Consider the following 27,411-nt stretch of genomic DNA (forward strand, 5'->3'; position numbering starts at 1 on the left):
GGTAGCCGAGAGTGCCACCGTCCACGCTAGGACGGCTGCACCTCCTCGGCCGACGCTGCTGGAGCCGCCACCCCCGCACGACGGGGACGGGGACGGCAGCGGCGCGGTCAGTTCCCGGCCGCCGCCTCCGCCTTTTGCCCCGCCCCGCCCGCCGCGGCGCCGCGGGTCCTGCGCTGTGATTGGCCAGGCCGGGCAGCGAGCGACGCCATTGGCCCTCCGGCGGCCGTTGAGATTTGAACTTCCCTTTTGCCGCTTTCCCCGCGCGGCGTGTTGGCGCGGCGGTTTTCTTGCCTCGGCCTGCACGGGATTGGCTGGTTTCTCCGCCCGCCGGGCCGCTGCTCCGCGGATTGGAGCGTCCCGCACGCTGTTTGCAGCCCTTCCTCTCCTCCCCCGCAGCCGCGGAGGAACGGCGGCGTGAGGTTTCCCCCCGGTGAGCTGGCTAGGGGGCTCTGGGGGAATGAAAGGCTGGGAAAGTTCGGAAGCGGGGTCCGAATGGCGAGGATCGGGGAGGTCTGGCCGGGCGTATGCTCGGAGTAAGGTGCGGTGGGAACGGTAATTCTGACAGATGCTCCGAGGGGCTTGGGGCAAATCGCTGAACCGTGCTTGGCGACAGTTCTGTCATCTGTACTTTGTAAATGGGTTTCCAGGAGATGGGGGTTTGGAGAATTCAGATCAGACACGATGCATTCCATTTTTTTTTTTTTTTGAGCCCAGCAACCTGGCTCAAATGTGGAATGCTATGGAAAATGTGGAATGTTGGGGCTGGAACGATAGCACAGCGGGGAGGGCGTTTACCTTGCACGCGGCCAACCCGGGTTTGATTCCCAGCATCCCATCTGTCCTCCGAGGACTGCCAGGAGTGATTCCTGAGTGCAGACCCAGGAATAACCCTTGAGCATCCCTGAGTGTGACCCAAAAAGCAAAAAAAAAAAAAAGTGGAATGTTAATGCGTTCCCATTCCAGGGAACAGACTTTGTTTACACTCTTCTTGCATAAGGAAGAAACATCATAATAGTGCTAACTTCATGCATGGTCGCCACACTTTGCAGTTCTTGAAACCTTAGACTTCATTAAACACCAGGTAATCGTGATCCTTGGTATCCCTGGTTTACAGATGTGATCATGGGGGTTTAAGGAGTCTTGGCAAAGCGTTGTGTAGGGGTGAGGAGAGATTGGGACCAGATAAGAAAAGACAGGTCAGCGGGCCTTAGGTGCAGACCCTGACCTGTTTTCTCTTTTGGTTCCAGCCTGTGAGACAGTAGGAGAAAGATGTCTCCGCAGCAGTTTGAGTTCCACCTACCCTTGTCCCCAGAAGAACTGTTGAAAAATGGCGGGGTGAATCAGTATGTTGTGCAAGAAGTACTGTCTGTCAAACATCTTCCCGCAGAACTTAGAGGTAAGATGCCGGTGCCAAGCACTTCGACCAGTCCATGGTATCTGTCCGTTCTACTACACCCCAGTGCTTCGTGACAGCCAAGAAAATGTCTTTCCTTGGGCTGGAGTGATAGCACAGTGGGTAGAGCATTTGCCTTGCATGTGACTGACCCGGTTCGGTTCCCAGCATCCCATAGGGTCCCCCGAGCACTGCCAGGAGTAACTCCTGTGCATCGCTGGGTGTGACCCAAAAAGCCAAAAAAAAAAAAAAGAAAGAAAGAAAATGTCTTTCCTCATTCCTGCTGTTTGCTCCTTCATTGCACAAAAAAGAGGCTTCGCATGGACCACTTCTTGATCCACCAGTAAGGACCACTTCTTGATCCACCAGTAAACAGGATGGTAGATACAATTATTCTTAGAGTGGGGAGAAATTTTTTTTTGTGAATCACCATGAGATACAGTTACAGACTTACAAACTTTCGTGCTTGTGTTTTAGTCATACAATTGTCCAGTACCCATCTCTCCACTAGTGCCCCTTTTCTACCACCGATGGTCCCAGCATCCCTCCCCCCTCAACCCCCCCGACCCTGTTCCCTCCACCTCACTCCGCCTCTGTGGCAGGGCATTCCGTTTTGCTCTCTCTCTCCTTTTGGGTGTTGTGGTTTGCAATATAACTATTAAGTTGCTGCCATGTTCAGTCTATAGTCTACTTTCAGCCCACATCTCCCATCCCGAGCGGGTCCTCCTAGCACCCTTTATTTGGTGGTCCCTTCCCTATCTGAGCTGCCTTTTTGTGGGGAGAATTATTTTATTTTTAAAGCATTTGGTGGGTGAGAGGCCATAGCGATAGTATAGCAGGTAAAGCATTTTGCACGGATGGACACAAGTTCAATCCCCAGCATCCCGTATGTTCTCCCAAACACCACCAGGAATGATTCCTGAGCGCAGAGCCAGGTGTAAGCCCTGAGCACTGCCAATTTGCCCCAAGAAATAATTTTTTTTTTTTTTTGCTTTTTGGGTCACACCCATCGATGCTCAGGGGTTACTCCTGGTTTTGCACTCAGGAATTACTCCTGGCAGTGCTTGGGGGACCATATGGGATGCCGGGGATCGAACCCGGGTCGGCCGCGTGCAAGGCAAACGCCCTACCCGCTGTGCTATCGCTCCGGCCCCCAAGAAATAAAATTTAAATTTTTTTTTTTTTTTTGTCACACCAAAACCCCAGTGATGCACGGTGATTATTCCTGAGGAATCGCTCCTGGTGGTGCCCAGGGGAACATATGGGATTCGGGGGATCGAACCCAGGTTGACTGCGTGCAAGGCAAGTGCCCTTCCCACTGTACTATTGCCCGGGCCCTGGGGAGGACTATTTTAGATCTTTACCTCTTGCCATGTGCCAAATTTTAGTCCTGGTAGACTTAAAAAAAATTATAGGAGCAGCCTTTTCTCCATTGCAGAGAGGCCTTTGTTCTCTCTTAAGCACATATTCCTCTGTCTCTCTCCTCACATCTCTCAGTTTCTTACTAAATCTATTCTATTTCACTAGAATAGACTTGTTTGAGACTTGGCTCGTTCTCTTTTTTCTGTGCAGTATCACTGTCACCCCATTGTTCATCGATTTGCTCGAGCGGGCACCAGTCACATCTCCATGGTGAGACTTGTTGGGGCTGGAGCAATAGCACGGCGGGGAGGGCATTTGCCTTGCACGCGGCCACCCGGGTTCTAATCCCAGCATCCCATATGGTCCCCTGAGCACCGCCAGGGGTGATTCCTGAGTGAAGAGCCAGGAGTAACCCCTGTGCATCGCTGGGTGTGACCCAAAAACAAAAAAAAAAAACAAAACATGGTGAAACTTGTTGTTACTGTTTTTGGCATATCGAATACCCACGGGGAGCTTGCCAGGCTCTGCCGTGCAGGCGGGATACCCTCGGTAGCTTTTCGAGCTCTCCGAGAGGGATGAAGAAATCGAACCTGGGTCGGCCGCATGCAAGGCAAATGCCCTACCTGCTGTGCTATTGCTATTTTCTGTGCAGTAGTAGAAGGGGAAAAAAAAAAGGCATATGTATGTCCAGCTATAGCTCTGGCAAGCTGTGAACAATTCCATCACTCACTGAAATCTACTCAAGGGGCGAGGAGGTAGTTCAGTGGTTAGGGCTTACCTTGCCTCTGCCAAACCTGGGTTTAATCCCTGGCACACATGGTCCCTGAAGCCCTACCAGATGGAGCCCCAGAGGCCCCCAAGCACTGCCTGCATGGTCCAGGCAAGCCCCAGCACTTCAGGGCCTGAGCATCGCCACTTCCTTCCTCTCACTGTCACCCCCCCAAAAATCTATAGATGCCTCGGCGCAAGTTAGACACCGTCAGTAAGACTGCTGGGATGGAAGCAGTAGTACAGGCAGCAGGGCACTTGCCTTGCACACAGCTACTCCAGGTTCAATCTCTGACACCTCATATGGTCCCCAGCCTTGCCAGGAATAAGTCAGGTATCTTTCTCTCTTTTAGTTGTTGGACCATACCCAGCAACATTCAGAGCTTACTCTGGCTCTGCATTCGGGAATGACTCTTTTTATTTATTTTTTTTGCTTTTGCCTTTTGGGTCACACCTGGGGATGCTCAGGAATGACTCCTGGTGGTGCTCAGGGGACCCTATGGAATGCTGGGAATCGAACCTGGGTTGGCCGCGTGCAAGGCAAATGCCCTACCCGCTGTGCTATCGCTCCAACCCCGGGAATGACTCTTGACGACGATACTTGGGACCATATGGGATGCAAGACAAATGCCTTACCTACCCTACCCACTGTAATATCTCTCCAGACCCAAGTTTGGCTTTTTTAATTTTTTCATTTTATTTTATTTTATTTTATTTTGCTTTTTGGGTAACACCCAGCGATGCACAGAGGTTGCTCCTGGCTTTGCACTCAGGAATTAACTCCTAGCAGTGCTCAGGGGACCATATGGGATGCTGGGAATCAACCTGGGTCGGCCGTGTGCAAGGCAAACACCTACCCGTTGTGCTATCGCTCCAGCCCCAGTTTGTTTGTTTTTTTTTAAACTAGGTGTGGCAAAGTAAATAAGGTAAACTAATAGTCCATGAATTTGTGGGGCTGGAAACATAGTACAGTGGGTAAGGCTCTTGCCTGGTACGTGACTAACTTGGGTTCAGTCTCCAGCACCCCAGATGGTCCCCCTAACCCTGCCAGTGGTGACTCCAGAGCTTAAGCAGGAGTAAATCCTGAGCAGAGCGGAGTGTAACCCCCTAAACAACCAAAAAAAAAAAAAAAAGAAATCACTGTACTCATTACAACCGCCTTATATCCTTTTTAGTTGCTCATAGTTGGTCATAGAAATTGAACTCTGGAGCCAAGCTGCCTGAATTTGAATGCTGACTCAACCTCACTGACACATTACTTTGTCTGTGCCTTGGTTTCTTTATCTGTAAGGGTAATGATAACAGCTGTATTATCTCTTATAACAGGAAGGACTAGTGAGTGTAGCAGCTTCTTATTGGAACTCCAACCTGTACTCTTTTTTTTTTTTTTTTAAATTTTTAAATGAATCACCGTGAGGGACAGTTACAGACTTATGAACTTTCGTGCTTAAGTTTCAGTCATACAATTATCGAGTACCCATCCCTCCACCAGTGCCCATTCTCTACCACCAATGATCCCAGTATCCCTCCCCCCCACCCCTACTCACCCCACCCCATCTCTGTGGGAGGGCATTCCCTTTTGCTCTCTCTCTCCTTTTTGGTGGACTGGAATGATAGCACAGCACAGCGGTAGGGCGTTCGCCTTTCACACGATGGACCCGTGTTCGATTCCTTCGCCCCTCTCGGAGAGCCTGACAAGCTACCGAGAATATCCCGCCCGCACAGCAGAGCCTGGCAAGCAATCCAATTTGGCATATTGGATATGCCAAAAACAGTAACAACAAGTCTCACAATGGAGACGTTACTGGTGCCCACTCGAACACATCAATGAGCAACGGGATGACAGTGACAGTGACTCCTTTTGGGTGTTGTGTCCACCCTATTCTCTTGACCTCCTCATCCTGAGTGCCAGAGGGTAACTCCTTGCTCTAATGTCCAGGGGTTTTCTGTTCAGGGAGTTTCTAGCTTGTGTTTTTGCTTTTACTCCCTGTAAAAGCTGTACTCTTTACAGCTACCAGGAGACTGCCAGCAAATTTAACCAAAATTAGATCATGTGTCTATTTACTTTCTGGTGAGGGACAGAGAATTTCCATGACTGGCTCTATTGATTAAGGTTGAGACTTAACAGCCTCCCTTTAAAACGAAAGGAATCAACTGTTTGGTCAGCAAGGAAGGAAAGTTGGAATGTGGCCAACTAGAGGGTGACCAAGCACGGGCTGGAGAGAAGGTCCAGCGGGTGGGACCTTCCACGTGGCAAATCTGGGTTTGATCCTTGGCACCACATATGGTCCCTTGAGCATCACATGGAGGTGGCCAAAAAGTAATGATGATAATAATGGATGACTGGCTGTGGTTACTGTGAGCATACTATGTATCACCAGTTGTGCCCGGTATCTAGCAAGTTCTTTGATACTTTGTTCTTCCCTTTGGCTCTCCGGAGGATTGAACCCAGTCTTTACACAGAGAAGGCAAGTACTCTACCCTGGAATTACGGCCTCTGTCCCAGTACGTCTGTTTTGGGGGCTGTACCCAGCTGTGCTCAGGGGTCACTCCAGGTGGTGCTCAGAGGACCGTGTGTAGTGCCGGGAATAAAACCGGAGTCAGCTGAATGCAAGGCAAGCACCTTAATCTCTCGACTATCTATTGGCCCTGTTTCGTCTTCTTAGCACTCACATGTCCACTGTGGTAGCACTTTTCACTTTGTGCAGGAACTTTGCCTTTGCATTCATGGCTTGGTTAGCTGTTCATTGCTGAAGGCCTAGTTTGACTTCCTTTTATTTTTTCCTTTTGGGTCACACCCGGCGATGCACAGGGGTTACTCCTGGCTCTGCACTCAGGAATTACTCCTGGTGGTGCTCAGGGGACCCTATGGGATGCTGGGAATCAAACCTGTGTCGGCCACGTGCAAGGCAAAAACGCCCTCCCCGCTGTGCTATCGCTCCAGCCCCTCTAATTTTTGATTTAAAGTGAGAGATACATAACTTTTTCTTCTGTTTGAATATTTAGAGGCCAAGAGGGTTTCTGAATTGCCTAATTTCCACATTGGTGAGTCTCAGAGAATAGGGAAGTCAGAGAACAAGGAAGGGTCCGAGAGGTAGCTCAATAGGCGGGGCCCACATGCTGTGCATCTACGAGGTCCAGGCTCAGTCTCTGACACCTCATGGTCCCCTGAGCCTGAGCTATGAAGGTCCTAAAATTAGAAATACAAGTAAGGGAAGAGGGAACCGCTGTGTCAGTGGTGCAGTGGTACAGTTAGAATACAGTCTGACACAGGTGCAGTTCCTGGTAGAGGAATTCCAGGCTAGTATTAACATCAGAGGTTGCTGGCCACAGACTAATGTAACAGATATAATGGTGAGAGGGTGAAATATTTTGAGAAGGGGCCAGAGAGATAGTCTACCGACAGCGGGTAGGGTGCTTGCCTTGCATGTGGCCAACCCGCATTCAGTGCCCAGAACCGCCTATGGTCTCCTGAGCCACCAGCAGTGACCCCTGAGTTCAGAGCCAGCAGTAAGCCCTGAGTCCCACCAGGTATGGCCCAGAAGAAGAGAGGAAGAGAGAAAGAGCAAAGAACTTGCTTGAAGCGGGATTGCTAGGAACTGTCCGAATATGTATTTCCATCCCCTGAGCACCGCCAGGGTTCACTCCTGAGCACAGAACCAGGCACAGCCCCATGGCACCCCTGGGTCTGTCTCTAAAACCAAAACCAAAACTTCACCGTTCTCTGTGAAATGCAATCTAATAAGGTGTGCTGTCATGGGGCTCCAAGGCGCACTGCAGGGGGAAAGGGTTGGAGCACTTGGCAGTGCTCTTCTGTTCGATTCTGTTTCCTCAGATAGGAAGGAAGCCCTTTAGTTAGGGGTGCCTGGGGAAGGTCTCGATGCTCTGAGCAGAGAAGAGGTGTGAAATGATTGCCTGGAAGGGGGCCGGAGAGGTGGTATGGGGGAGAGAGTGCCCTTGCCCTGCGTCTCGCCGACTCTGGTTTAGATCCCCAGTGTCACTTACCATCCCCACCCCCACTCCGGGCACTGCCAGGGATCACTTCTAAGCACAGAGGGCTCCACCCCCCAAACACACACACACACACACACACACACACACACACACAATAGAGAGTGAATACACCCGGAAATTTGTAATAGGAAATACTTACCAGGAAATACTGAGGGCTCACTGGAAGCTTCTGGTCGTGTTTCGGATGGGGAAAGTCGTCGAATGCTGGTTTGTTGGCTTCCAGGTATTTTGTTTGTTTTGTTTCAGGGCCACACCCGCTGGTACTCAGGACTTACTTCTGTCTCTGCACTCAAGGATCACTCCAGCAGGCTCTGGGGACCATAGCCGGTGCTGATGATCAAACTTGGGTCAGCCACATGCAAGGCAGCCACTGTGGTTCCAGCTCCCCAAATTCACTTTTAATGTATACACAGATAAAAATAGATGTGGGAGGCCGGAGTGATAGGACAGCAGGTTGGGCATTTGTCTTGCATGCGGCCAACCCAGGTTCAATCCCTGGCATCCTGTGTGGTCCCTTGAGCATTGCCAGGAGTGATTCCTGAGTGCAGCGCCAGGAAGAACCCCTGAGCATCACTGGGTATGACCCCAAAAGGTTAAAAAAAAAAAAGTAGGGTTTGTGTCCATGTACCCATCTTACTTTACTGAGAGCGCTTAAAGGACAGTGACGCTCAGGTAGTACTGAGCCTACTGAGTACTTCCGATTGGTGTCTCTCAACCGTTGTCCCATGAAATAAGCCAGGACTCCTTTGGGATGGCTGAGGCCAGGACTGAGAGCCAGGACAGGTGCAGGCGGTACAGGAAGACAGGAGGCTAGCACTTTCACAGGTCCCGCCCCCCACAGTGGGGCCAGGATTTGGTAGCTGGTGCTGAGAGAAAACCCCCTTGAGTGTGTCCTTGCCCTGGCACCGTGCCATCGGCAGCTGTCACTCGGTGGGACAGAGTTCTGTACCTTTCTCCTGCTGCTGTAACCTTAAGCCCTTTCCCTTCCCAGTCTTTCCACTGCACAAAGAGAGCGGAAGTAAAGGACAAAGGTCAGGGACACGAACTTACGTTGAAGGAGCTCCCGATGGTCCCAGCTAAAGCCATTTGGGCTGGAGCGATAGTACACAGCAGGGAGGGCATTCGCCTTGCACATAGCCGGAGGGTTTGATCCCCAGCATCACAGGTGGTAACCCCAAGCCCCCACCCCAAAATAATAACCCAAGGCAAAGCATCTCCCCTTAAGAGGAGCTGAGTTGCCGAGGGGCAAACACTAATTCTTTAGTGCAGGAACCAGGCAAACACTAACCTGTGATGAAGGCTGCTGCTGTTAGTACCTAGACACCGACACCGACGTAATTCCTCGGGATGAAATATCAGGGTGACGCAGCCTTCCATTGGATAGCCCCAAGTTGACTCTACTGGGTCTGATCATGGGAAAATAGTAGGCCGTCCCAAGCCTGGGGGGAGGGGCAGGAGTCCACAGAATAGCCGGGTTGTATACTTCAAAATGTTAAGATCGTGAAAGACAAAGATTGGAGGAAAGTAAGGAGATGCAGCAAGGATATGCATGGCTTCTGGAAAGCAATCAGAGGCAAGACAAGGGGCAGAAGCTGGAAAAATTCAAATAAGGTTCAGTTAGTTAGGGGACCAACCAGTAAGATAAGGCCTTAGGAAAGAAAAACAGTTCACATTTTGGCTTAAAAAGATTTCATGTATGATTACCATTCCGCAAGAAGTCCAGATGCTCTGTTCTGGTTTTGTCACCTGCGTAATTTCAAAATCAAAAGTAGTAGCCGGAGTTTGTTTACAACCTACCAACCATCACTTATCCCATAAAGCAGGACACATTCTCAGGCCAGGAAGCCGCCTCAGGTGGCCGGAACACACTGCAGGAGCCTGATTTTGTTCCCTGGTTTCCTCCCCTCTCACAGCCCCACCTCGCACCACCAGCTGTGGGCCCCCAAACACAGGACAGACCGTTATTGCAGGCTACACTGGGGGCCAGAGCAGTAGTACAATGGGTGCTTCTCTTGCATGTGGCTGACCCAGGTTCGATCCCCGGCATCCCGTAATTACCCTGAGCCTGCCAGGATTAATTCCTGAGTGCAGAGCCACTGGTAACTCCTGAGCACCGCTGGGTGTGGTTCTCTTTCCCCTGTTCCAGTCCCCCACATAAGTAGTTTACATTGGCACAAACTGTCCCCTTTTATGATTTTACTAACAAAAGTAATGAATTTGATTTTGTGCCATGAATAAATTTACCCCAGGATTCCTCTTCCTTTTTGCATTAAGGAGTTTATCTTTACAGCATTTCAGGCTGCCTTCCGAGCTCAGGGACCCCTGGCTATGCTGGAGCATTTTGATACCATCTATAGCATTCTACAGTAAGTAAAGCTCTCGGGCTGGTGGTACTTTAAGGAATGAATGAGTTTGGGGCTGGAGCGATAGTACAGCGGGTAGGGCATTTGCCTTGCACGCGGCCAACCCGGGTTCGATTCCCAGCATCCCATATGGTCCCCTGGGCACCACCGGGGATGATTCCTGAGTGCAGAGCCAGGAGTCAGCCCTGAGCATTGCTGGGTGTGACCCAAAAAGCCAAAAAAAAAAAAGAAGAAGAAGAAGAAGAAAGAAATGAATGAGTTCTACACTTCCTGCCTCACCCTACTTGTACTTTCTTTCCTCATAGTCACTTCCGAAGTCTAGATCCCGACCTCAAGGAAGATGCTCTGGAGTTCCTGATCAAAGGTGTCTGTGGGTCACGGGGTGGGGACTGGCTGCCTTTTACTGCCACTGGCTTCCGTTCTGCTGGCCATGTGATGATATCAAGGCTGTGGTGATTCAGCTGGTTTGGCTCAGTCTGGGGACCTTTGACTCGGGTCTGTAATCTTGGTGGACAATACCGAGCTTGTGTGTTCGCTGTAAGGGCAGACCAATAGATAATCTCCCTACTTTCGAACGACGTCTCTTTCACAGAGGCGGCCCTGCCAGTGGCCAGAGAGAAAACTGGTGACTGGTGTCAAGGAGTAGGGACAGGGCGTTTTCCGGGCACCGGGGTCGGGGCTCCCGAGAGACTTGGCCTGTGCTGTGGCCGCTGGAGATGAACACAGATCTTTGGTAATCTGATGGCTGCGCGCGCGCCTGTGCAGTTGCGTTCTGTGCGGGAAGGGCGTGAACCCGCCTCTCGCTCCTGCCCCTTGCAGTGGTGACCTGCCACTCCCAGCAACTGCCGGCTGTCCTGGACGATGCTGCCCTGAGTGCGTCGGATAGAGGTGCCCACCTCAATGCCCTCAAAATGAACTGCTATGCCCTGATCCGCCTCTTGGAGTCCTTTGAGACCATGGCGAGCCAGAACAAGCTCGTGGACCTGGATGTGGGGAAGGTAATTCGCTCCCAGAACTCACTTACAGGGGCCTTAGAAGCAAAAGTAATTGGACATCCCCCCGCAGGGATTCTGTTGTTTAGAGTCCTTCCACCCTAATGTATCGTGCATGAGGAAGTGTTCAAAAGTATCACTTTGTATCCTTATGTGACTTCTGGCTCTCCCATACTCTGTAACTTAGAGTACTTTGTATTCACTCCATCCTGTCCCAGTACTCGGTCATTTAGGCAGACTAGAGGACCTTCAGACTCTTCCTTTGCCCTTTTTTTTTTTCCTTTTTTCCTAAATTATGTCCACGATCCATTTTCAGGGTAAGAAAGGCAGGGCCAAGGCGGCCCATGGCTTTGACTGGGAAGAAGAGAGGCAACCGATTCTTCAGCTTTTAACACAGCTGCTCCAGCTGGACATTCGTCACCTCTGGAACCATTCGATCGTCGAGGAGGAATTTGTCAGGTGCGTAGTTACGATGGCTGGACCCCGGGCCAGAGCGATCGTACAGTGCGGAGGGTGCTTGCCTTGCAAGGAGCCGGTCCAGGTCCGATCCCCAGCGTCCCATATGGTCTCCTGAGCACTGCAAAGAGAGGTTCTTGAGCACAGAGCCAGGATTAACCCCTGAGCATCACTGGGTGTGGCCACCAATTTTTTTTTTTAAACAACCCTAAGAGGGAGGCCGGCAGCTGAGGAAAGGGGAGCGGGCTCGGTGGGACTGAGGAGCCAGGTGGCGCACCTCGCCGTATGCCCTCAGTGCTGACCTCTGAGCGTGGGGCACTGCACAAACGCTCCGAGCAGGACACAGGAACTGAGTCCTGCAACATTCCAGCATATAAAGGCTGAGGAGATGAGGAATCACCCCAAGATACTATGGAGGGGGCTGGAGCGATAGACAGCGGGGAGGGCGGGCGTTTGCCTTGCACGCGGCTGACCCGGGTTCAATTCCCAGCATCCCATAGGGTCCCCCGAGCACTGCCAGGAGTAATTCCTGAGTGCAGAGCCAGGAGTGACCCCTGTGCATCGACAGGTGTGACCCAAAAAGCCACCCCCCCCAAAAAAAAAAAATAGATACTATGGATATGCCAAAAACCGTAACAATAAGTCTCAATGAGAGACGTTACTGGTGCCCGCTCGAACAAATCGATGAGCAGCGGGATGACAGTGACAGTGACTATGGAATGGGACTGGAGCAATAATACAGTGGGTGTATATTGCACACGACTGACCTGGATTCCACTCCCAGCACCCCTTTATGGCCCTCTGAGTCCTGCCAGGAATGATCCCTGAGCACAGTGCCTGGATTAAGTACTGCTGGTTGTGCTCCCATCCCTGCACCCCCACCCCCAAATAAAAAGTCAAAGATAATTGAGAGGAGTCTCTCACCCCGGGAGCCCATTGAAGCTCAGTGCGGGAGGAGTGATTCAGACTCAGCTGCGGCTGAACGTTCTCAGTCGGTTCTCCTTTTTCTGATCATCCACTCAGTTTCTGTACTGGCATCATCACTGGTGGAGAAATCATAAACCTAAAATAACAAGGCTCTCGGGGTCAGGCGAGCGGCTCGCGGTGTAGACGGCACTAGCATGAAGAAGTTGGGAGGTTCTAACTTTGGCGGCAGTGGGGACTAAACAAGGGGCCGGAGAGAACAGTACAGGGTGAAGGCGCTTGCCTGGGCTGTGACCGACCCCGGTTTAATCCCCAGCCACCCCGAAGGGTCCCCCGAGCACTTAGGGATGTGGCTGCTGCCCAGACAGAAGAATGTGGCAGGACCCCGCTAGGACTGGGGGTCCCCGGCTGTTCTGCCACTCGGTCTCCTTTCCCAGCTTGGTGACCGGCTGCTGCTACCGCCTCCTGGAGAACCCCACCATCGGTCACCAGAAGAACCGCCCCACGCGGGAGGCCATCGCCCACCTGCTGGGCGTCGCGCTGACGCGCTATAACCACATGCTCAGTAAGTCCCCGTCCCCGGGCACCGCCGCGTCGCAGGCTGCCTGGAGATTGCTCACGGGGCAACTTCCCCAGGTGCCACAGTGAAGATCATCCAGATGCTGCAGCACTACGAGCATCTGGCCCCCGTGCTGGTGGCAGCCGTGAGTCTCTGGGCGGAGGACTTCGGAATGAAGAGCATAGTGGGGGAGATTATAAGGTGACCCTCCCTGCTCCTCGGGTCTGACTCCCTCCACCCCGCCGGGGAGAGACAGATGGGGACTTGAGATCCCTGGCACGGAATCTCGACGTCACCACACTGTGGCGGTTCTTCTTTCCTGTGTAGAGAGATTGGGCAGAAGAGTCCCCAGGAGCTGAGTCGGGACCCTTCTGGGGCCAAGGGCTTCGCAGCCTTCCTGACGGAATTGGCAGAACGCGTCCCCGCTGTCCTGATGTCTAGCATGTGTGTTTTGCTAGATCATCTGGATGGAGAGGTAGGTGGCCCTTTAAGGAGATCAGAGTCCTTCTTCCTTTCCTTTCCTTTCCCTCCCTCCCTCCCCCCCTCCCTCCCCTTCCTCCCCCTCCTCCCTCCCTCCCTTCCTTCCTTCCTTCCTTCCTATCCTTCTCACCCTTCTCATCCTTCCCTTTTTTTTTTTTGTTTTTTGTTTTACGGCCACACCCAGCAGTACTCAGGGGTTCCTCCTGGCTCTGCACTCAGGAATCACTCCTGGAGGTGCTTGGGGAACCTTGTGGGATGCCGGGGATTGAACCTAGGTTGGCTGCGTGAAAGGCAAGCACCTTACTACCTCTGTACTATCGCTCTGGCCCTGTTTCTTTATGTAAATGAGGTATCTGGCATTCTGACTTAATCTTCCTTCAACATTTTTTCTCTTAACCTGACCTCTCCTTAGTTTAATCCAAGTTGTAGCAAAAGATTACATCTTTTTTTTTTTTCCTTTTTGGTGGGGCAAGGATGAGGATTTGGGCCACTCCCATCTATGCTCAGGGCTCACTCCTGGCTCTGCTCTCAGGGATCGATCACTCCTGGCGGGTTCAGGGGACCATGTGGGGTCCCAGATCAAACCCAGGTCAGCTACGTATAAGGCAAACGCCTTACCCACCATACTGTCATCTGACCCAGTCCGCCCTTTAATTTCATCTCTTCCTAAAGTCGAGTAACGTGTCATCGTGTATATATACCATAGCTCTTTATCCACACACCTGTCATTGGGCATTTGGCTTATGTTCCTAGTCCTGACCCTAATGGTAATAGGAGGAAAAACAGGTATTTATTAGCAAGGATCAAAGGCTTAGGAGCTCAGATGAAAGATGTGTGAATGTGTGCATGTGCTGTGCAGATGTGGCTTCCTGTCCAGTGACCTCTGTGGTTACCTGGGTCAAATACCTGGGCCCTTACTAACATTCTCCTACATTCTCCTATGAGCACAGTCAGCCCCTCTGAGATACAAATTTTTTCAGTGACCACTGGGTCCAGCAAACTGAGTCGTTGGCCAGAGGAGAAAATAAAACCATAGCTAAGACTAGTGAGCCTGTGCCCTAACGGAATTCTCTGCCCTACCTGTGAGCCTTGGGGGTAGAGAAAGGAGAATGAATGAGTAGCGAAGGGTGGAGGCTCACGTCAATTTTCTCCCTGTCTCAGAATTACATGATGCGCAATGCCGTGCTGGCGAGCATGGCGGAGATGGTGTTGCAGGTCCTGAACGGTGACCAGCTGGAGGAAGCAGCCCGCAACACCCGAGACCAGTTCCTGGACACCTTGCAGGCACACATCCATGACGTCAACTCCTTCGTGCGAAGCAAAGTGTTGCAGCTCTTCACCCGAATCGTGCAGCAGAAGGTAAGCAGACTCGCCAGAAAGACGCCAGGACGTTGCGCGTACAGACCCAGGGAACTGGAGTCCGGTGTGGAAGGAAAGGGTTCGAAAGGAGAATCTAGATCTCAGGCTCTGGGACCAGGGAAATACTACAATAGTATAGTGGGGAAGGCTCTTGCCTTGCACGCAGCCGACCTGGGTTTGATTCCCGGCACACCCAGAGTGATCCCGGAGGGCAGAGCCAGAAGTAAGTCCTGAGCACTGCCAGGTGTAGCCCAAAGACAAAACAATATACACTCTTTTTTTTTTTTTTTTTTTTGCCTTTTGGGTCACACCCAGCGATGCACAGGGGTTCCTCCTGGCTCATGCACTCAGGAATTACTCCTGGCGGTGCTCGGGGACCATATGGGATGCTGGGATTAGAACCCGGGTCGGCTGCGTGCAAGGCAAACGCCCTACCCGCTGTGCTATCGCTCCAGCCCCTGCTACCTTCATCTTTTTCTTTTCTTTTTCTTTTTTTTTGTTGGGATGGGGGGGTCAGGGGGACCCTATGGGGTGTTGGGGAATCGAACCCTGGTCAGATGCGTGCAAGGCAAGCGCCCTACCCGCTGTGCTATTGCTCCAGCCCCAACAATATACACTCTTAACCACAGTGAAGAGTAACATGCGGTGTGGGGGAGGTGTTGGGTCACACCCAACAGTGCTCAGGGGGTTCCTCCTGGCTCTGCAATCAGGAATTACTTGTGATGCACAGGGGTCCATAGGGAAAGCTGTAGTTCGAAGCCCTGTCGGCCGCATGTAAGGCAGACCCCCTACCCGCTCTACTCCCTTTCCGGCCCCTGAAGAGTCATCTCTGATTGCTTCATATCCATAGACAAGTCTAACCTAGGTAAAACTCTGTGGCTCGTTTCTTTAGAGTAGGCAAGGGCTGGGAACGCATCTCGGAGCTCTGGCAGGTGCCTCCCCTGGAGAGTGCCCTGGGTCGGTCACACACACCGTAGAGTTCATATAGAGGGTACCTGGTCTGATGCCCACCCTGAGCAGGAAGGATGTGGCCGGGTGTGACGTGGCCGTGTCCCTCCTGCCCCGCGTAGGCTCTCCCGCTGACGCGTTTCCAGACAGTCGTGGACTTGGCCGTGGGGCGTCTGTCGGACAAGTCGGTGCTGGTCTGTAAGAATGCCATCCAGCTGCTGGCCACGTTCCTCGCCAACAACCCCTTCTCTTGCAAGGTAAGTCGATGCGCTCCACCCCCCGAAGTCGGAGGAGTGCGGGGGGAACAGAGGGGCCCCAGTTTGGCCTCGGTGTCCTTGACACTCCCTTGCTCTCGCCAGCTTAGTGATGCCGACCTTGCGGGGCCCCTGCAGAAGGAAACCCAGAAGCTGCAAGAGCTCAGGGCCCGGCGGCGTGCCGCGGCTCCCGGTGAGTGGTTCCCGCAAGAGTCCTCCCCTTCCCCCCCCCCCCGCCCGCACCCCGCCCACGCGCTGGGGGAGGCTGAGCCAGAGTTCTCCCGCAGCCGCGGTGCTGGACCCCGAGGAGGAGTGGGAGGCCATGCTGCCTGAGCTGGGGGCCGCTCTGCAGCAGCAGCTCCAGGAGGACCAGGGGCCCGAGGAGATCGCCCGCACAGAGACCGCGGAGGAGGTGGAAGGGCGCATCCGGCACCTGCTTGCCAGGGCCAGTTACAAGTATGTGACAGACGGGCGCTGCCCAGATGGCCAGCCGGCGCAGGGTCAGGGGCCGCCTCTGAGAAACAAGAGTCCTTGAAAATGAACTGCAGGGGGCCGAAGAGATGGTGCAATGGGTAGGGCCCTGGCCTGGGAGGCAGCTGACTAGGTTTGATTTCCAGCACCACAGAGGGCCCCCCGAGCGCCGCCAGGAGTGATTCCCGAGTGCAGAGCCGAGAGAACCCCCTGAGCATCGCCAGGTGTGACCCAAAAAGAAATTAGGAAAAAGGAAATGAACTGCATGTAGGGTGCCACCCCCTCTCCCCCCCCCCCAAATGATGGCAGGTGCTTTCATTGTACCAGTCGTCTCCACGGCTACGTATGGAAAGTATTAAAACTAAATGTGACAAAATCTCTCCCATCATGTAAGGAAGAAGGCCTGTGCAGTGCTAGCCGTGGGGGCTGGGGGGTTGGGGGTGCTGGGGGTGCACCTGACCGGGCTGCTCCGGGCTTTGCTCCTGCCGGGGCTCAGGGACCGAATCCGGTCAGACACGTGCCCGGCCAGACACGGGCCTTTGAGGTGTTTGGAGACTTCCTCCCGAAGTAGGAAACTGTCACACACGGCCCTTGGCAGCGGCGTCTCGACTCGCTGCTCCCGAGGAAGCGTGCCTGTTTTCCCGGCCACTGCTTCTGCATTCTTTTTTTTTTTTTTTTTTTTCTTTTTGGGTCATACCCGGCAATGCACAGGGGTCACTCCTGGCTCATGCACTCAGGAATTACCCCTGGCGTGCTCAGGGGACCATATGGGATGCTGGGATTCGAACCCAGGTCGGCCGCGTGCAAGGCAAACGCCCTACCCGCTGTGCTATCACTCCAGCCCCTGCTTTTGCATTCTTGACACACTCCTAAAGTCTCTCCTCACTCAGTGTTTGGTTTGGTTGGTTTTTGGAGAGGAGGAGGTTAGACAACATCTGGCCAGTCAGTGCTCGGGGCTGACTCCTGGCTCTGTGCTCAGGGATCACTCTTGGCAGGGCTCAGGGTAACCATGTAGGGTGCTGGGGATGAAAGCCGGGTCAACTGCAAGGCAAGCACCTTCCCAAAAAACTGGAAATACTCAGTTTTTTCCAGCCCTCACTCTGGGGGGGCGGGGGCGGTCCCTATCCGACTGTGCATGCCAGAGAGTTCGTTGGTGCTGGGGCCACCGGGGCTGAGCAGCTCCGGGCACCACATGGTGCCAGTATCCGCTTCGGGGCCTCCTCATGCCAGGCATGTACCCAGCGCTCTGGACCCTGCAGTGGTGACAGGTTGACACTCGTTCAGGCAGGCCATCGCGCTCAGCCGAGACGCCGCACGCCACTTCCGGGAGTCGGCGCCCTTCAGTCTCCTGGACTCAGAGGCCGCCGAGGAGACCCGGATGCTGACTCTCCTGGAGACCATCTTCAAAGGTGATTCCTGGCCTCTTCCGGTCAGCGGTCAGACTTTTCTCCTAATATTCCTGGGCGGCTTGCTTTCGTGGGGGTGGCGGCCCCCCAATCGTTCTCTGGAGGCCGAGGACATGTCCGTCTGGGCTTGTGTCCTGCTGGGGGCCATGCCCCCGACAGGGATGTAGAGGACCGTGTGGCACTGGGGATCGAAGGTGGGTGTGCAACACTCAGTGCTGGGCCTTAGCCCTGTCCTGTGTCCCCAGCCCTGGACCAGCTTCCTGATGCCGGGCACGAGCCTGACGCGGTAGGAGGCTGGAAGGCCGCAGGCAGTGTTTCTGCCCAGGAGGGAAGGCGGCCCACAGGCTGAAAGTAAAGGGAAGGGACAGGTGATAGTACAGCGAGGAGGGTGTTTGCCTTGCATGCGGCTGACCCAGGTTCAATTCCCAGCATCTCAGAGGGTCCCCTGAACACCGCCAGGAGTAATTCCTGAGTGCAGAGCCAGGAGGAACCCCTGAACACTGCGGGCTATGACCCAAGAAGCAAAAAAAAAAAAAAAAAAAGTAAAGGGAAGTGGATCACAGAGGGCACTTACCTGGCAAGTGGCTGACTCGGGTTTGAGTCCTGCCACCCCATTTGGCTCAGCCCCCCTCCCCCAGGAGTGATCCCTGAATGCACAACCAGGAATAAACTCTTGGCACCTCTGGGTGTGGCCTCAGAACAAAACCACGGAAAATTAAGTCACAGAGAATGAAAGGCTATTTTCAGACTGAAGGACCTTGGAATCTCCTGAGAAATGCCCCGAGATATTTTCAGCCTTCCCTTCGAGGAAAGGAGTCCCCAGGGATAGCCATTTGCTCTCCCCCATGCTCCTGTGCGCAAAACCATCCTGTGATTCGCTCCCCGATAGGCCCGGCAGCGTCCTCGCAGGAGAAGGACGCCCAGGAGTCTGGCAGGACCGGGAGCCCCGGACAGACCCACAGCGCCGACCAGACCCCTGTGGCGGAGCCTGAGAAATCCGAGGAAGACACCGAGCTGGTGAAGCAGGAGATGCTGGTGCAGTACCTGCAGGACGCCTACAGCTTCTCCCTGAGGATCACCCAGGCCATCGACATCGTCAGCAAGATGATGTATGAGAACACGGCCACAGGTGGGCGGTGCGCCCTTCTCCAGGGCCGGAGCCATAGCACAGGGCTGGGGCATTTGCCTTGCACACGGCTGACCCGGGTTCAGTCCCCGGCATCCTGTTTGGTCCTCCAAGCACCGCCTGGAGTAATTCCTGAGTGTAGAACCAGGAGTAACCCCTGAGCATTGCTGGGTGCGATCCAAAAAGCAAAAAGAAAGAAAAACCAGCCTTGGGTTTCCAGAGAGCTAGTACAGTGGGTAGGACGCTTGCCTTGCACACCGTTGACCCGGGTTCGATCCCCGACACCCCCTACGGTTCCCCCAAGCCTGCTAGGAGTGATCCGTAAGTTCAGAGCAAGGAGAAAACTCGTGAGAATCACTGGGTGTAGGACATGCGCGTGCACACACACATAACAAACACACACAGCAAACAAGGAGAAAACTAAGACCTGTTTCGTTGTCATCCTCCCGCCCCTTTCAGAGGCTGGTGGGGGCTCTTCCTCTCTTTTCTCTGCCCGTGCATTTGCTCTGTTTGCCCTTGGCGGAGCCCCCCACTCCCAGAAGGAGAAAGCCTGCGCTTGCACGGAATACAGAAAGGAAAGGGGCTCTCCGGAAGTGGGGCTGGGGGCGGGGCCGGGGGGGGGCGACACTTTGCCAGGCCAGACACTTGATGTTTGTGTGTGTCCCCTCAGTGGTCCAGGAGGTGATTGAGTTCTTTGTGACGGTGTCCCAGTTTGGATTGCCCCAGGCCCTGCTGGGGGTCCGTCGCATGCTGCCGCTCATCTGGTCCAAGGAGCCCGGTGTCCGGGAAGCTGTGCTCAACGCCTACCGCCAGCTGTACCTCAACCCCCGGGGGGACTCGGCCAGGTAAGGGGGCGTTGGGCTCGGCCGGCTCTTCTGGGGGTGGCGCCTCACAGGGTGGCTGGTCTCCTGAAGGAGCGGGGTGGTGCCAGAGGGCATCCCTGGAGAGGACTCAGCCTCCGCAGGCAGTAGGGCCAGGGTGCCCCGGGAGTGTCTCCTGTGTGGTCCGCTGACACTGCCGGGTTCGCCCCGAGATTCTGTTTGCCAGGTTCCGTGAACGACCCCTGACCTTTGCTGTCCCCACAGGGCCAAGGCCCAGACTTTGATTCAGAATCTCTCGCTGCTGCTCGTGAACGCCTCGGTTGGGACCGTTCAGTGTCTGGAGGAAATCGTAAGTGTGCCCGTCCTTCTCTCCTCCGGCCAGCGGTGGGGCGTGACGTCGCCTGTTCCACACGGGACTGGACGGTGACGTGCTTCCACGTTCCCAAGGGCGAAGGCACCAGCAGCTCGGTTTCTGGCCAAGAGCCTGAACCATTTCTAAGACAATGGCAGCTGACCGGTGACAGGGTGGCCGCCCGCCAAGCCTGAGGCTGTGCGTTTGATTGTGGACACTGGCCGCGTGCTGTCCTGGAACCGCCCGTCCCGCCACAGCCAGTGCCATTTCCCACATGCCACCGTGTGTGTGTGTGTGTGTGTGTGTGTGTGTGTGTGTGTGTGTGTGTGTGTGTGTGTGTGTGTGTGTGTGGTGTGTGAGGCTGGGAGGAGAGGGAGAGTGTAAGCATTGCAGTGTACGGACACTGGTACCCCCAGAGTGCAAATGGCAAAGCCCTGTCAGAACCCCACAGCCAAGTACTTGACCGCAGCAGTAGCACAGCAGGGGGACAGGGAGGCACCTGAGGAAGCAGCCTAGGAAGTGAAGGTGGCAACAGGAAGCAGCCTAGGAAGTGAAGGTGGCAACGTAATACCATGTAATATTGTAGCAATGTCATACCCTTCACAGAGTTACACTGGGCGCTGTCCCTGGTATTCCCATTCGTTTGCTCAGTCCTCTTACAAATCCCGCGCGGTACCTGAGCGGCCCCCAGGGAGAGCGAGAACTAGGCTCAGTCTGGCAACGTGGTGGCAGAGTCGGGGGCTCAGGCCCAAGCACCAGAAGCTCCCAGAAGCCTCTTGACATGGCTCCGGGTTGGGGCGCGCAGAGCGGGAAGGAGCAACGAGAGCTCGTAGGCCAGGGGATGCGGCCCGAGGACAGGCGGGGAGAGTGTCGCCCCCGAGCAGCTTGCTGCAGCCCGGGCCACGCCTATCCTCCACCCGCGACAGTCCAGTCCAGTGGTTCCCAAGTAGATTTGCTCTGCGGCTCCTTTTCAGGAAATAAAAACAAAAAAAAACACCTCAGTTTCCCGCCCTCTGGAAATTTGCTTTCTGTTTTGTTTTCGGGTCATGCCCAGCGGTACTCAGGGCTTTCTCCTGGCTCTGGGCTCAGGGATCATTCCCGGTGGGGCGCGAGACCGTAACTGGCGTCCGGGATCAAACCCTGGCCGGCCTTGTGGAAGCCAGCGCCTCCCCGCTGGGCCGACGCTCCGGTCCTGGAAGAAATAGAACTGAGTGGGTTGATTCCTAAAACATGTGACTGGGGAGTTTGCAGTGCTGTGAATTCAGAGAATGTTGGTACCGTCAGCAAAAGGAACACGCGAACACGCACCGCCTTCCCTTAAGACAGTTAGTGTGGGTAACGGTCAGAACACCCACTCAGCCTCCCAAGGGCAGTGAGGGCTCTGGGCCCCCAGAACCCCTCACTTTCCCTTCCCCGCGCTCGGTAGTGGGCCGAGCTGGCGGAATGAGGGCCTTTCCCGGAACCCGTCCCCGCTGAGCCCCCCGCCTGCCTTCGCCCCCCAGCTGTTCGAGTTCGTGCAGAAGGAGGAGCTGAAACCGGCCGTGACCCACCTGCTGTGGGAGCGTGCCACGGAGAAGGTGCCCTGCTCCGCCCTGGAGCGCTGCTGCTCTGTCACGCTGCTCGGGATGCTGGCACGGTGAGCACCTCACCCCTGCACGCGCCCCCTGCCCTGCAGAATCACAGGGTTCAGCAGGACCCGGACCCCAAGGAGGACACGCCCTCTCCTGGGTGCTGGTAACGACTCCCCGGCATCCATCCATCCGTCCGTCCGTCCATGCCTCGCTACCCTGCCCCGCCCTGCCCCCCAGAGCCCCATCCAGGATTGCCCGCAAGCCCCATGACTTCCTTCCCCCAGAGGGAAGCCGGAAATCGTGGGAAGCAACTTGGACACGCTGGTGAGCATCGGGCTGGAGGGCAAGAGCCCGCCGGACTACAGGCTGGCGCAGCAGGTGTGCCAGGCCATAGCCAGCATCTCCGACAGGAGGAAGGTCGGTGGGTCAGGGGTGTGCTTTTACCAGCTCAGGAGAGCAGGTCCCCCCCCCCCCCGCAGCGCACCCACATTCCGTCTTCCCCGCCCTCCGCAGCCTTCCATGGGCACCCGCCAGCCCCCCTTCCGGCTGCCCCAGGAGCACCTGTTGTTCCAGCGGCTGCGGGAGATGGTCGTCAGCGGTGAGCTTCCCCCAAGGCCTCGGCAGCCCCGGGTTCGTGGGGGCTCGTGGGGGCGCCGCCGGCCTGACCCCGCTCTCCCCCCCCCCCCCCCGCCAGGCTTCGCGCTCCCAGACTCTTTCTGGGTCCCATTCAAGGAGGTGGCGGTGAGCCTCGTGTACCAGCTGGCAGAGGGCCCCGAGGTGACCTGCGCCCAGATGCTGCGGGACTGTGCGAAGCAGGCGCTGGGGAAGCTGGAGCAGGAGAGCCACGCCCAGGGGGACCCCAGTGAGTGTCGGGGGCCGCCCAGGGGGACCCCAGTGAGTGTCGGGGGCCGCCCAGGGGGACCCCAGTGAGTGTTGGGGGCCCCGCCCAGGGAGACCCCAGTGAGTGTCGAGGGCCGCCCAGGGGACCCCAGTGAGTGTCAGGGGGCTGCCCAGAGGGACCCCAGTGAGTGTCGGGGGCCGCCCAGGGGGACCCCAGTGAGTGTGTCGGGGGCCGCCCAGGGGGACCCCAGTGAGTGTCGGGGGCCGCCCTAGGGACTCCTATGAGTGTCAGGGTGTCGTCTAGGGGGACCCTAGTGTTAGGGGGGCCCACCCAAGGGGACCCCAGTGAATATCGGGAGAGGCGAGTCCAGGGCAACCGCTGCCTCCTGCTCCTTCCCTGCCTGGCATCGCCCCTTCCTCCCACCCTTCCTACAGCAGATACCATAGACCCCTCTATCTTCTTGGTTGTTGGGGGCCAGCCCCAGTGATGCCCAGGGGTCCCTACTGGAGGGGCTCGGGGAACACGCGGGGTGCGGGGATGGAGCCCGGGTCACCCACGTGCCCGGCAGGCGCCCTCCCCACTGTGCGCTCTGGCCCCGGGGTCTCATGCTGCCACCGCAGCCCCCTCGCCGCCCCCCGGAGTCTCTGAGGGGCGGGACGCGATCCCCACCCTCCCTCTGCCGCTCCCCCAGAGGCGCCCCCCACGCTGCCCACCTTCCTGCTGATGAACCTGCTGTCGCTGGCCGGGGACGTGGCCCTGCAGCAGCTGGTGCACCTGGAGCAGGCCGTGAGCGGAGAGCTGTGCCGGCGCCGCGTGCTCCGGGAGGAGCAGGAGAACAAGGCCAAGGAGCCCAAGGACAAGGTGCGCCGCGAGCTGGGCGGGGGGCGAGGGGGCGTCCCCACCCCCGGGGAGGAGGAGGAGCAGGGGAGCCGGCTGGTGCGTCTGTGCAGCCCTAGGAAGCAGGCTCTGTTCCCAGGGGCCCACGAAGCAGGGGTGCACCCCGCGCCCTCTTCCCCGCGCCCCTGCCGGCCTGTGGGGGGCCCTGTCCTGGCCCCGGCGGACAGACCTGCTCTTCCTGTTCCGGCCGCGTCCACTGCAGACGCCTGCGGTAGTTCCGAGAAGGGTTCTGCAGTTTCTCCTCTCCCCGGGCCCCCTTTGCTCTGATCCCCCCAGAACACCAGCTCCGAGACCACCATGGAGGAGGAGATGGGGCTGGTCGGGGCCACCGCCGACGACACCGAGGCCGAGCTCATCCGGGGCATCTGTGAGATGGAGCTGCTGGACGGTGAGGCCGGGGGGGCGGAGCGACAGGGCCGCGGGGAGGGCGCGCGCCCGCTGGACGTGACCTTCCCAACCCAGGCCGACCGTTCCCCCAGGCAAGCAGATCCTGGCCGCCTTCGTCCCGCTCCTGCTCAAAGTCTGCAACAACCCAGGCGTGTACAGCAGCCCCGAGCTCTGCGCGGCCACGGCGCTCGCCCTGGGCAAGTTCTGCATGGTCAGGTAGGCCGCGGGGGAGGGGCCGCCTGCCCGAGGGCCGGCCCGCGTCCCCCTGACCCGTGTCCCCCTGACCCGTCTCCGCCTCGCCCCTAGCGCCACTTTCTGTGACTCGCAGCTGCGCCTGCTCTTCACCATGCTCGAGAAGTCCCCGCTGCCCACCGTCCGCTCCAACCTCATGATTGCCGCCGGGGACCTGGCCATCCGCTTCCCCAATGTGGTGGACCCCTGGACCCCGCACCTGTACGCCCGGTAAGAGGCCCCCGGGGGGCGGACGAGGGGCCCTGTGACCTGGGGCGATACCTGACCTGTCCACCCCCTGGGCTGGGAGTGGCCCGGAGGGGCTGGCACTTGCGCTCGGACCTCGCCTACGAGCTTGGCACCTTCCTCCTTCCCTGCCCTCCACTCGAGAAAGCTTTGGTTTTTTTTTTTGGGGGGGGGTCACACCTGGCGATACTCAGGGGTTCCTCCTGGCTCTGCACTCAGGAATCACTCCCGGCGGTTCTCAGGCGAACCTATGGGATGCCGGGACTCAAACCCGGGTCGGCCGCGTGCAAGGCCAACACCCTTCCCGCTGCGCCACCGCTCCAGCCCCAGCTGTCTTTGTCTTAATTTGTTTGGGATTTTTTTTTTTCCTTGGTTCTTGAGTTTGGGCCCAACCCAGTGTCCAGGCGCTGCTCCTGGAGAAGTGTGGGAGACCCCATGAGGGGCTGGAGACCCGCCCTCCCCCCGAGCACTGTCTCTAGACAGGCGGTGAGCGGGGAGCCAGGGCGGGCCCGCACCTTCACCTGGGGCCGTGGGGTGTCGTTGCCAGCCTCCGGGACCCAGCGCAGCAGGTGCGGAAGACGGCGGCGCAGGTGATGACGCACCTGATCCTGAAGGACATGGTCAAGGTCAAGGGGCAGGTGAGCGAGATGGCCGTGCTGCTCATCGACCCCGTGCCGCAGGTCGCCGCGCTGGCCAGGAACTTCTTCAACGAGCTGTCGCACAAGGTGGGCGCCGCGAGGCCGGGGGGGGCAGCCCAGGGAGGCGTCCGCCCGCCCAGCAGGCTCCCGCTCACACCCGCGCGCTCTCCCGCCTCCCAGGGCAACGCCATCTACAACCTGCTTCCCGACATCATCAGCCGCCTGTCGGCCCCCGAGGGCGGCGTGGAGGAAGACCCTTTCCACACCATCATGAAGTACGGGGGCCCCGGGACCCTGTTCACAGTTGGGACAGACCCCAACCTGTCTCTGGATTCTGGTCCTGCAGCAGGCCTGGCTGACGTGGGCTCGGGAAGGGTCGGGAGAGAGAAGGGGCTCGTACTCGGTTCCCCACCCCCCGGGCTTGTGGCAGTTCCTGCTGGCCTGTGGCCCCGAGAGTCCACCCACGGCGCTGGCTCCTCCTGGCGGCGGGAGGGCGGCGGGGTCAGAGCACCGGGTGGCCGTGGGTGGCGCCACAGCCCCTGGCCCGCCCCTCGCGCAGGCAGCTGCTGGCCTACATCACCAAGGACAAGCACACGGAGAGCCTGGTGGAGAAGCTGTGCCAGCGCTTCCGCACGGCCCGGTACGTGCCTCTCCCGGGTGGGGGCGCATGGAGGGGGCCGGGCCGGGCCGGGCCCTGCGCGCCTCACGGGGCCTTGTCCGTCTCCGCAGGACCGAGCGGCAGTACCGGGACTTGGCCTACTGTGTGGCCCAGCTGCCGCTGACCGAGCGCTGCCTCCGCAAGATGCTGGACCACTTCAACTGCTTCGGCGACAAGCTGACGGACGAGTCGGTCTTCGGTGCCTTCCAGTCCATCGTGGGCAAACTGCGGCGGGGCGCCAAGCCCGAGGGCAAGGTGAGACTTGGACCCGGCAACCCGGGTACCCGCACCCACCGGGGCCCGCGCTGCTGTCTTGGGCCCGTTTCTGTGTCTCTTTTTCCTTTATTTGTTGAGCGGGGAGGTGGGCCACACCCACAGTGCTCAGGGGTTCTTCCCGGCTCTGCACTCAGAAATCACTCCTGGGGGTGCTCGGGGGACCCTATGGGATGCTGGGGATCAAATCTCGGTGGGCAAATGCCCCACTGTACGATTGCTCTGGTCCCCTTTTTCTTTTCTTTTTTTTTTGGGGGGGGTCACGCCCGGCGATGCACAGGGGTTACTCATGGCTCATGCACTCAGGAATTACACCTGGCAGTGCTCGGGGGACCATATAGGATGCTGAGAATTGAACCCAGGTCAGCCACGTGCAAGGCAAACGCCCTCCCCGCCGTGCTATCACCCCAGGTCCCCTTTTTCTTTTCTGCCTCAAAGGGGGCACGTCTGGCAGTGCTCAGGGCTTGCCCCTTGCTCCTTCTGGCCTCATCCCTTGGTGGGGCCTGGGGACCAAACCCCAGTCGGGACTCTGCAGGGGGAGTGCCTCGACCCCCGCTACCAGCTCTGCGGCCCTTCTTTTCTGTTCTGAGATCAACGGCATTGCTTAGAGCAAATCAGAGTAGAAAGTCAGTTGACCATATTCCTCCCCTTCCCACCCTCCCCCCCCCCAAACAGACGCATGTTGTCCCCATTATCAACATCCCCCTGCAGGGAAGCTGCAATCGATGAGCCTCTGTTGACACGCTACCACCCAAAGTCCACAGTTGACAGGAGGGTTCGCTCCTGGAGGCTTGGGTCAAGCCACGAGCACCCGCGTCCTCCACGTCACGCACTCCGCCCAGAGTCCCAGCACGTGCCCTTCTCGGCTCACCTTGCCGTGTCCTGCCCTTCCCGGGAGGGAACTGCATTCCCAGGCCCGCACAACCTGTCCCCCTCCAGGTGCTGATAGAGGAGTTCGAGCAGAAGCTGCAGGCCTGTCACACCAGGGGCCTGGAGGCAGTGGAGGAGCTCGGCGTGGGCCAGGGGGACAGCCAGAAGACCCCGTCAGCCAGGAGACAGCCAGCGGGTATGTGGGGGCAGCCCTGGGGGGGGGCGGGCGTGTCCGTTCTGGACTCGGGGCTCCCCTCCCGTTTCTCTCCCAGGCCCCAGGCACCCACGTCAGGCCTCGACCGCCACCAACGGCGACTTTGTCACCCCCGAGCCCCGCCGCACCACCCGCCGGCACCCCTCGCAGCGAGCCACCGGGAAGAAGAAGAAGCCCCTGGTGGTCTTCTCGAGCGATGAGTCCAGCGAGGAAGGTAGGGGGCTCGCCGCTGGGTGCCCCGTTTCTCCCCAGGGCTGTCTTGGCACATCTCCGTGACTCAGCCTTGTCTGACTCCCCCGCTCCCGCCACCAGAGCTCTCGGCCGAGATGACAGAGGACGAGACGCCCCAGAAGACCACGCCCATCCGCCGAACATCCTCCCGCCGGCCCCGGCCCTAGCACGCTGGCCCCGTCCCCCTCCCTGCCGGGCAGGGCGCTGGAGGGACAGCCTGGACGCGTCCCCTTGTAAAATACTTGTTTGTCTGTGTTCATGTTTTTCTCTTCGGATTTTTAAGGCATAAGGATCTTTATAATATGA

The 27,411-nt window shown here is 57.0% G+C and overlaps 1 protein-coding gene and 2 non-coding genes across 4 annotated transcripts; all 3 read left to right on the top strand.

Moving 5' to 3' along the window:
• The first annotated feature begins 283 nt into the window (after window positions 1-283).
• Window positions 284-27,408, top strand: NCAPD2 (non-SMC condensin I complex subunit D2). 2 transcript variants are annotated; one of them, XM_055143271.1, is made up of 32 exons: window positions 284-430; window positions 1,248-1,396; window positions 9,828-9,903; window positions 10,206-10,264; window positions 10,720-10,898; window positions 11,209-11,351; window positions 12,710-12,837; window positions 12,909-13,032; window positions 13,159-13,306; window positions 14,473-14,670; window positions 15,741-15,875; window positions 15,978-16,065; window positions 16,160-16,328; window positions 17,628-17,752; window positions 18,639-18,878; window positions 19,546-19,720; window positions 19,961-20,045; window positions 21,551-21,684; window positions 21,904-22,036; window positions 22,133-22,217; window positions 22,314-22,481; window positions 23,152-23,321; window positions 23,634-23,745; window positions 23,837-23,960; window positions 24,051-24,206; window positions 24,769-24,946; window positions 25,040-25,134; window positions 25,419-25,499; window positions 25,589-25,772; window positions 26,730-26,856; window positions 26,933-27,088; window positions 27,187-27,408. In XM_055143271.1, exons 2-32 carry the CDS (start codon window positions 1,270-1,272, stop codon window positions 27,270-27,272), a joined length of 4,188 nt encoding a protein of 1,395 aa, XP_054999246.1. In that variant the 5' UTR covers window positions 284-430; window positions 1,248-1,269; the 3' UTR covers window positions 27,273-27,408. The 2 variants fall into 2 exon arrangements, with proteins under 2 accessions (XP_054999246.1, XP_054999247.1); XM_055143272.1 differs by lacking the exon at window positions 284-430 and adding an exon at window positions 5,964-5,991 and having other exon boundaries at window positions 1,320-1,396.
• LOC129406344 (small nucleolar RNA SNORA30/SNORA37 family) lies at window positions 8,348-8,478 on the top strand. The gene has a single exon (XR_008630950.1). It is a non-coding gene; the product is annotated as a small nucleolar RNA SNORA30/SNORA37 family (small nucleolar RNA).
• On the top strand, window positions 10,328-10,647 carry LOC129406398 (small nucleolar RNA U85). Its single transcript, XR_008630991.1, has one exon. It is a non-coding gene; the product is annotated as a small nucleolar RNA U85 (small nucleolar RNA).
• Window positions 27,409-27,411: the final 3 nt, after the last annotated feature.

Source organism: Sorex araneus, chromosome 6 (assembly GCF_027595985.1).
Source record: "Sorex araneus isolate mSorAra2 chromosome 6, mSorAra2.pri, whole genome shotgun sequence".
Lineage (NCBI taxonomy): Eukaryota > Metazoa > Chordata > Mammalia > Eulipotyphla > Soricidae > Sorex > Sorex araneus.

What these genes read in the sequence shown, in the direction of transcription:
- NCAPD2 (XM_055143271.1), top strand. Translation starts at nt 1,270, where the DNA reads ATGTCTCCGCAGCAGTTTGAGTTCCACCTACCCTTGTCCCCAGAAGAA. An exon ending in ATAGTGGGGGAGATTATAAG is followed by an intron (nt 13,033 to 13,158) that starts GTGACCCTCCCT and finishes TTTCCTGTGTAG; the next exon opens with AGAGATTGGGCAGAAGAGTC. An exon ending in GCGCCAAGCCCGAGGGCAAG is followed by an intron (nt 25,773 to 26,729) that starts GTGAGACTTGGA and finishes GTCCCCCTCCAG; the next exon opens with GTGCTGATAGAGGAGTTCGA.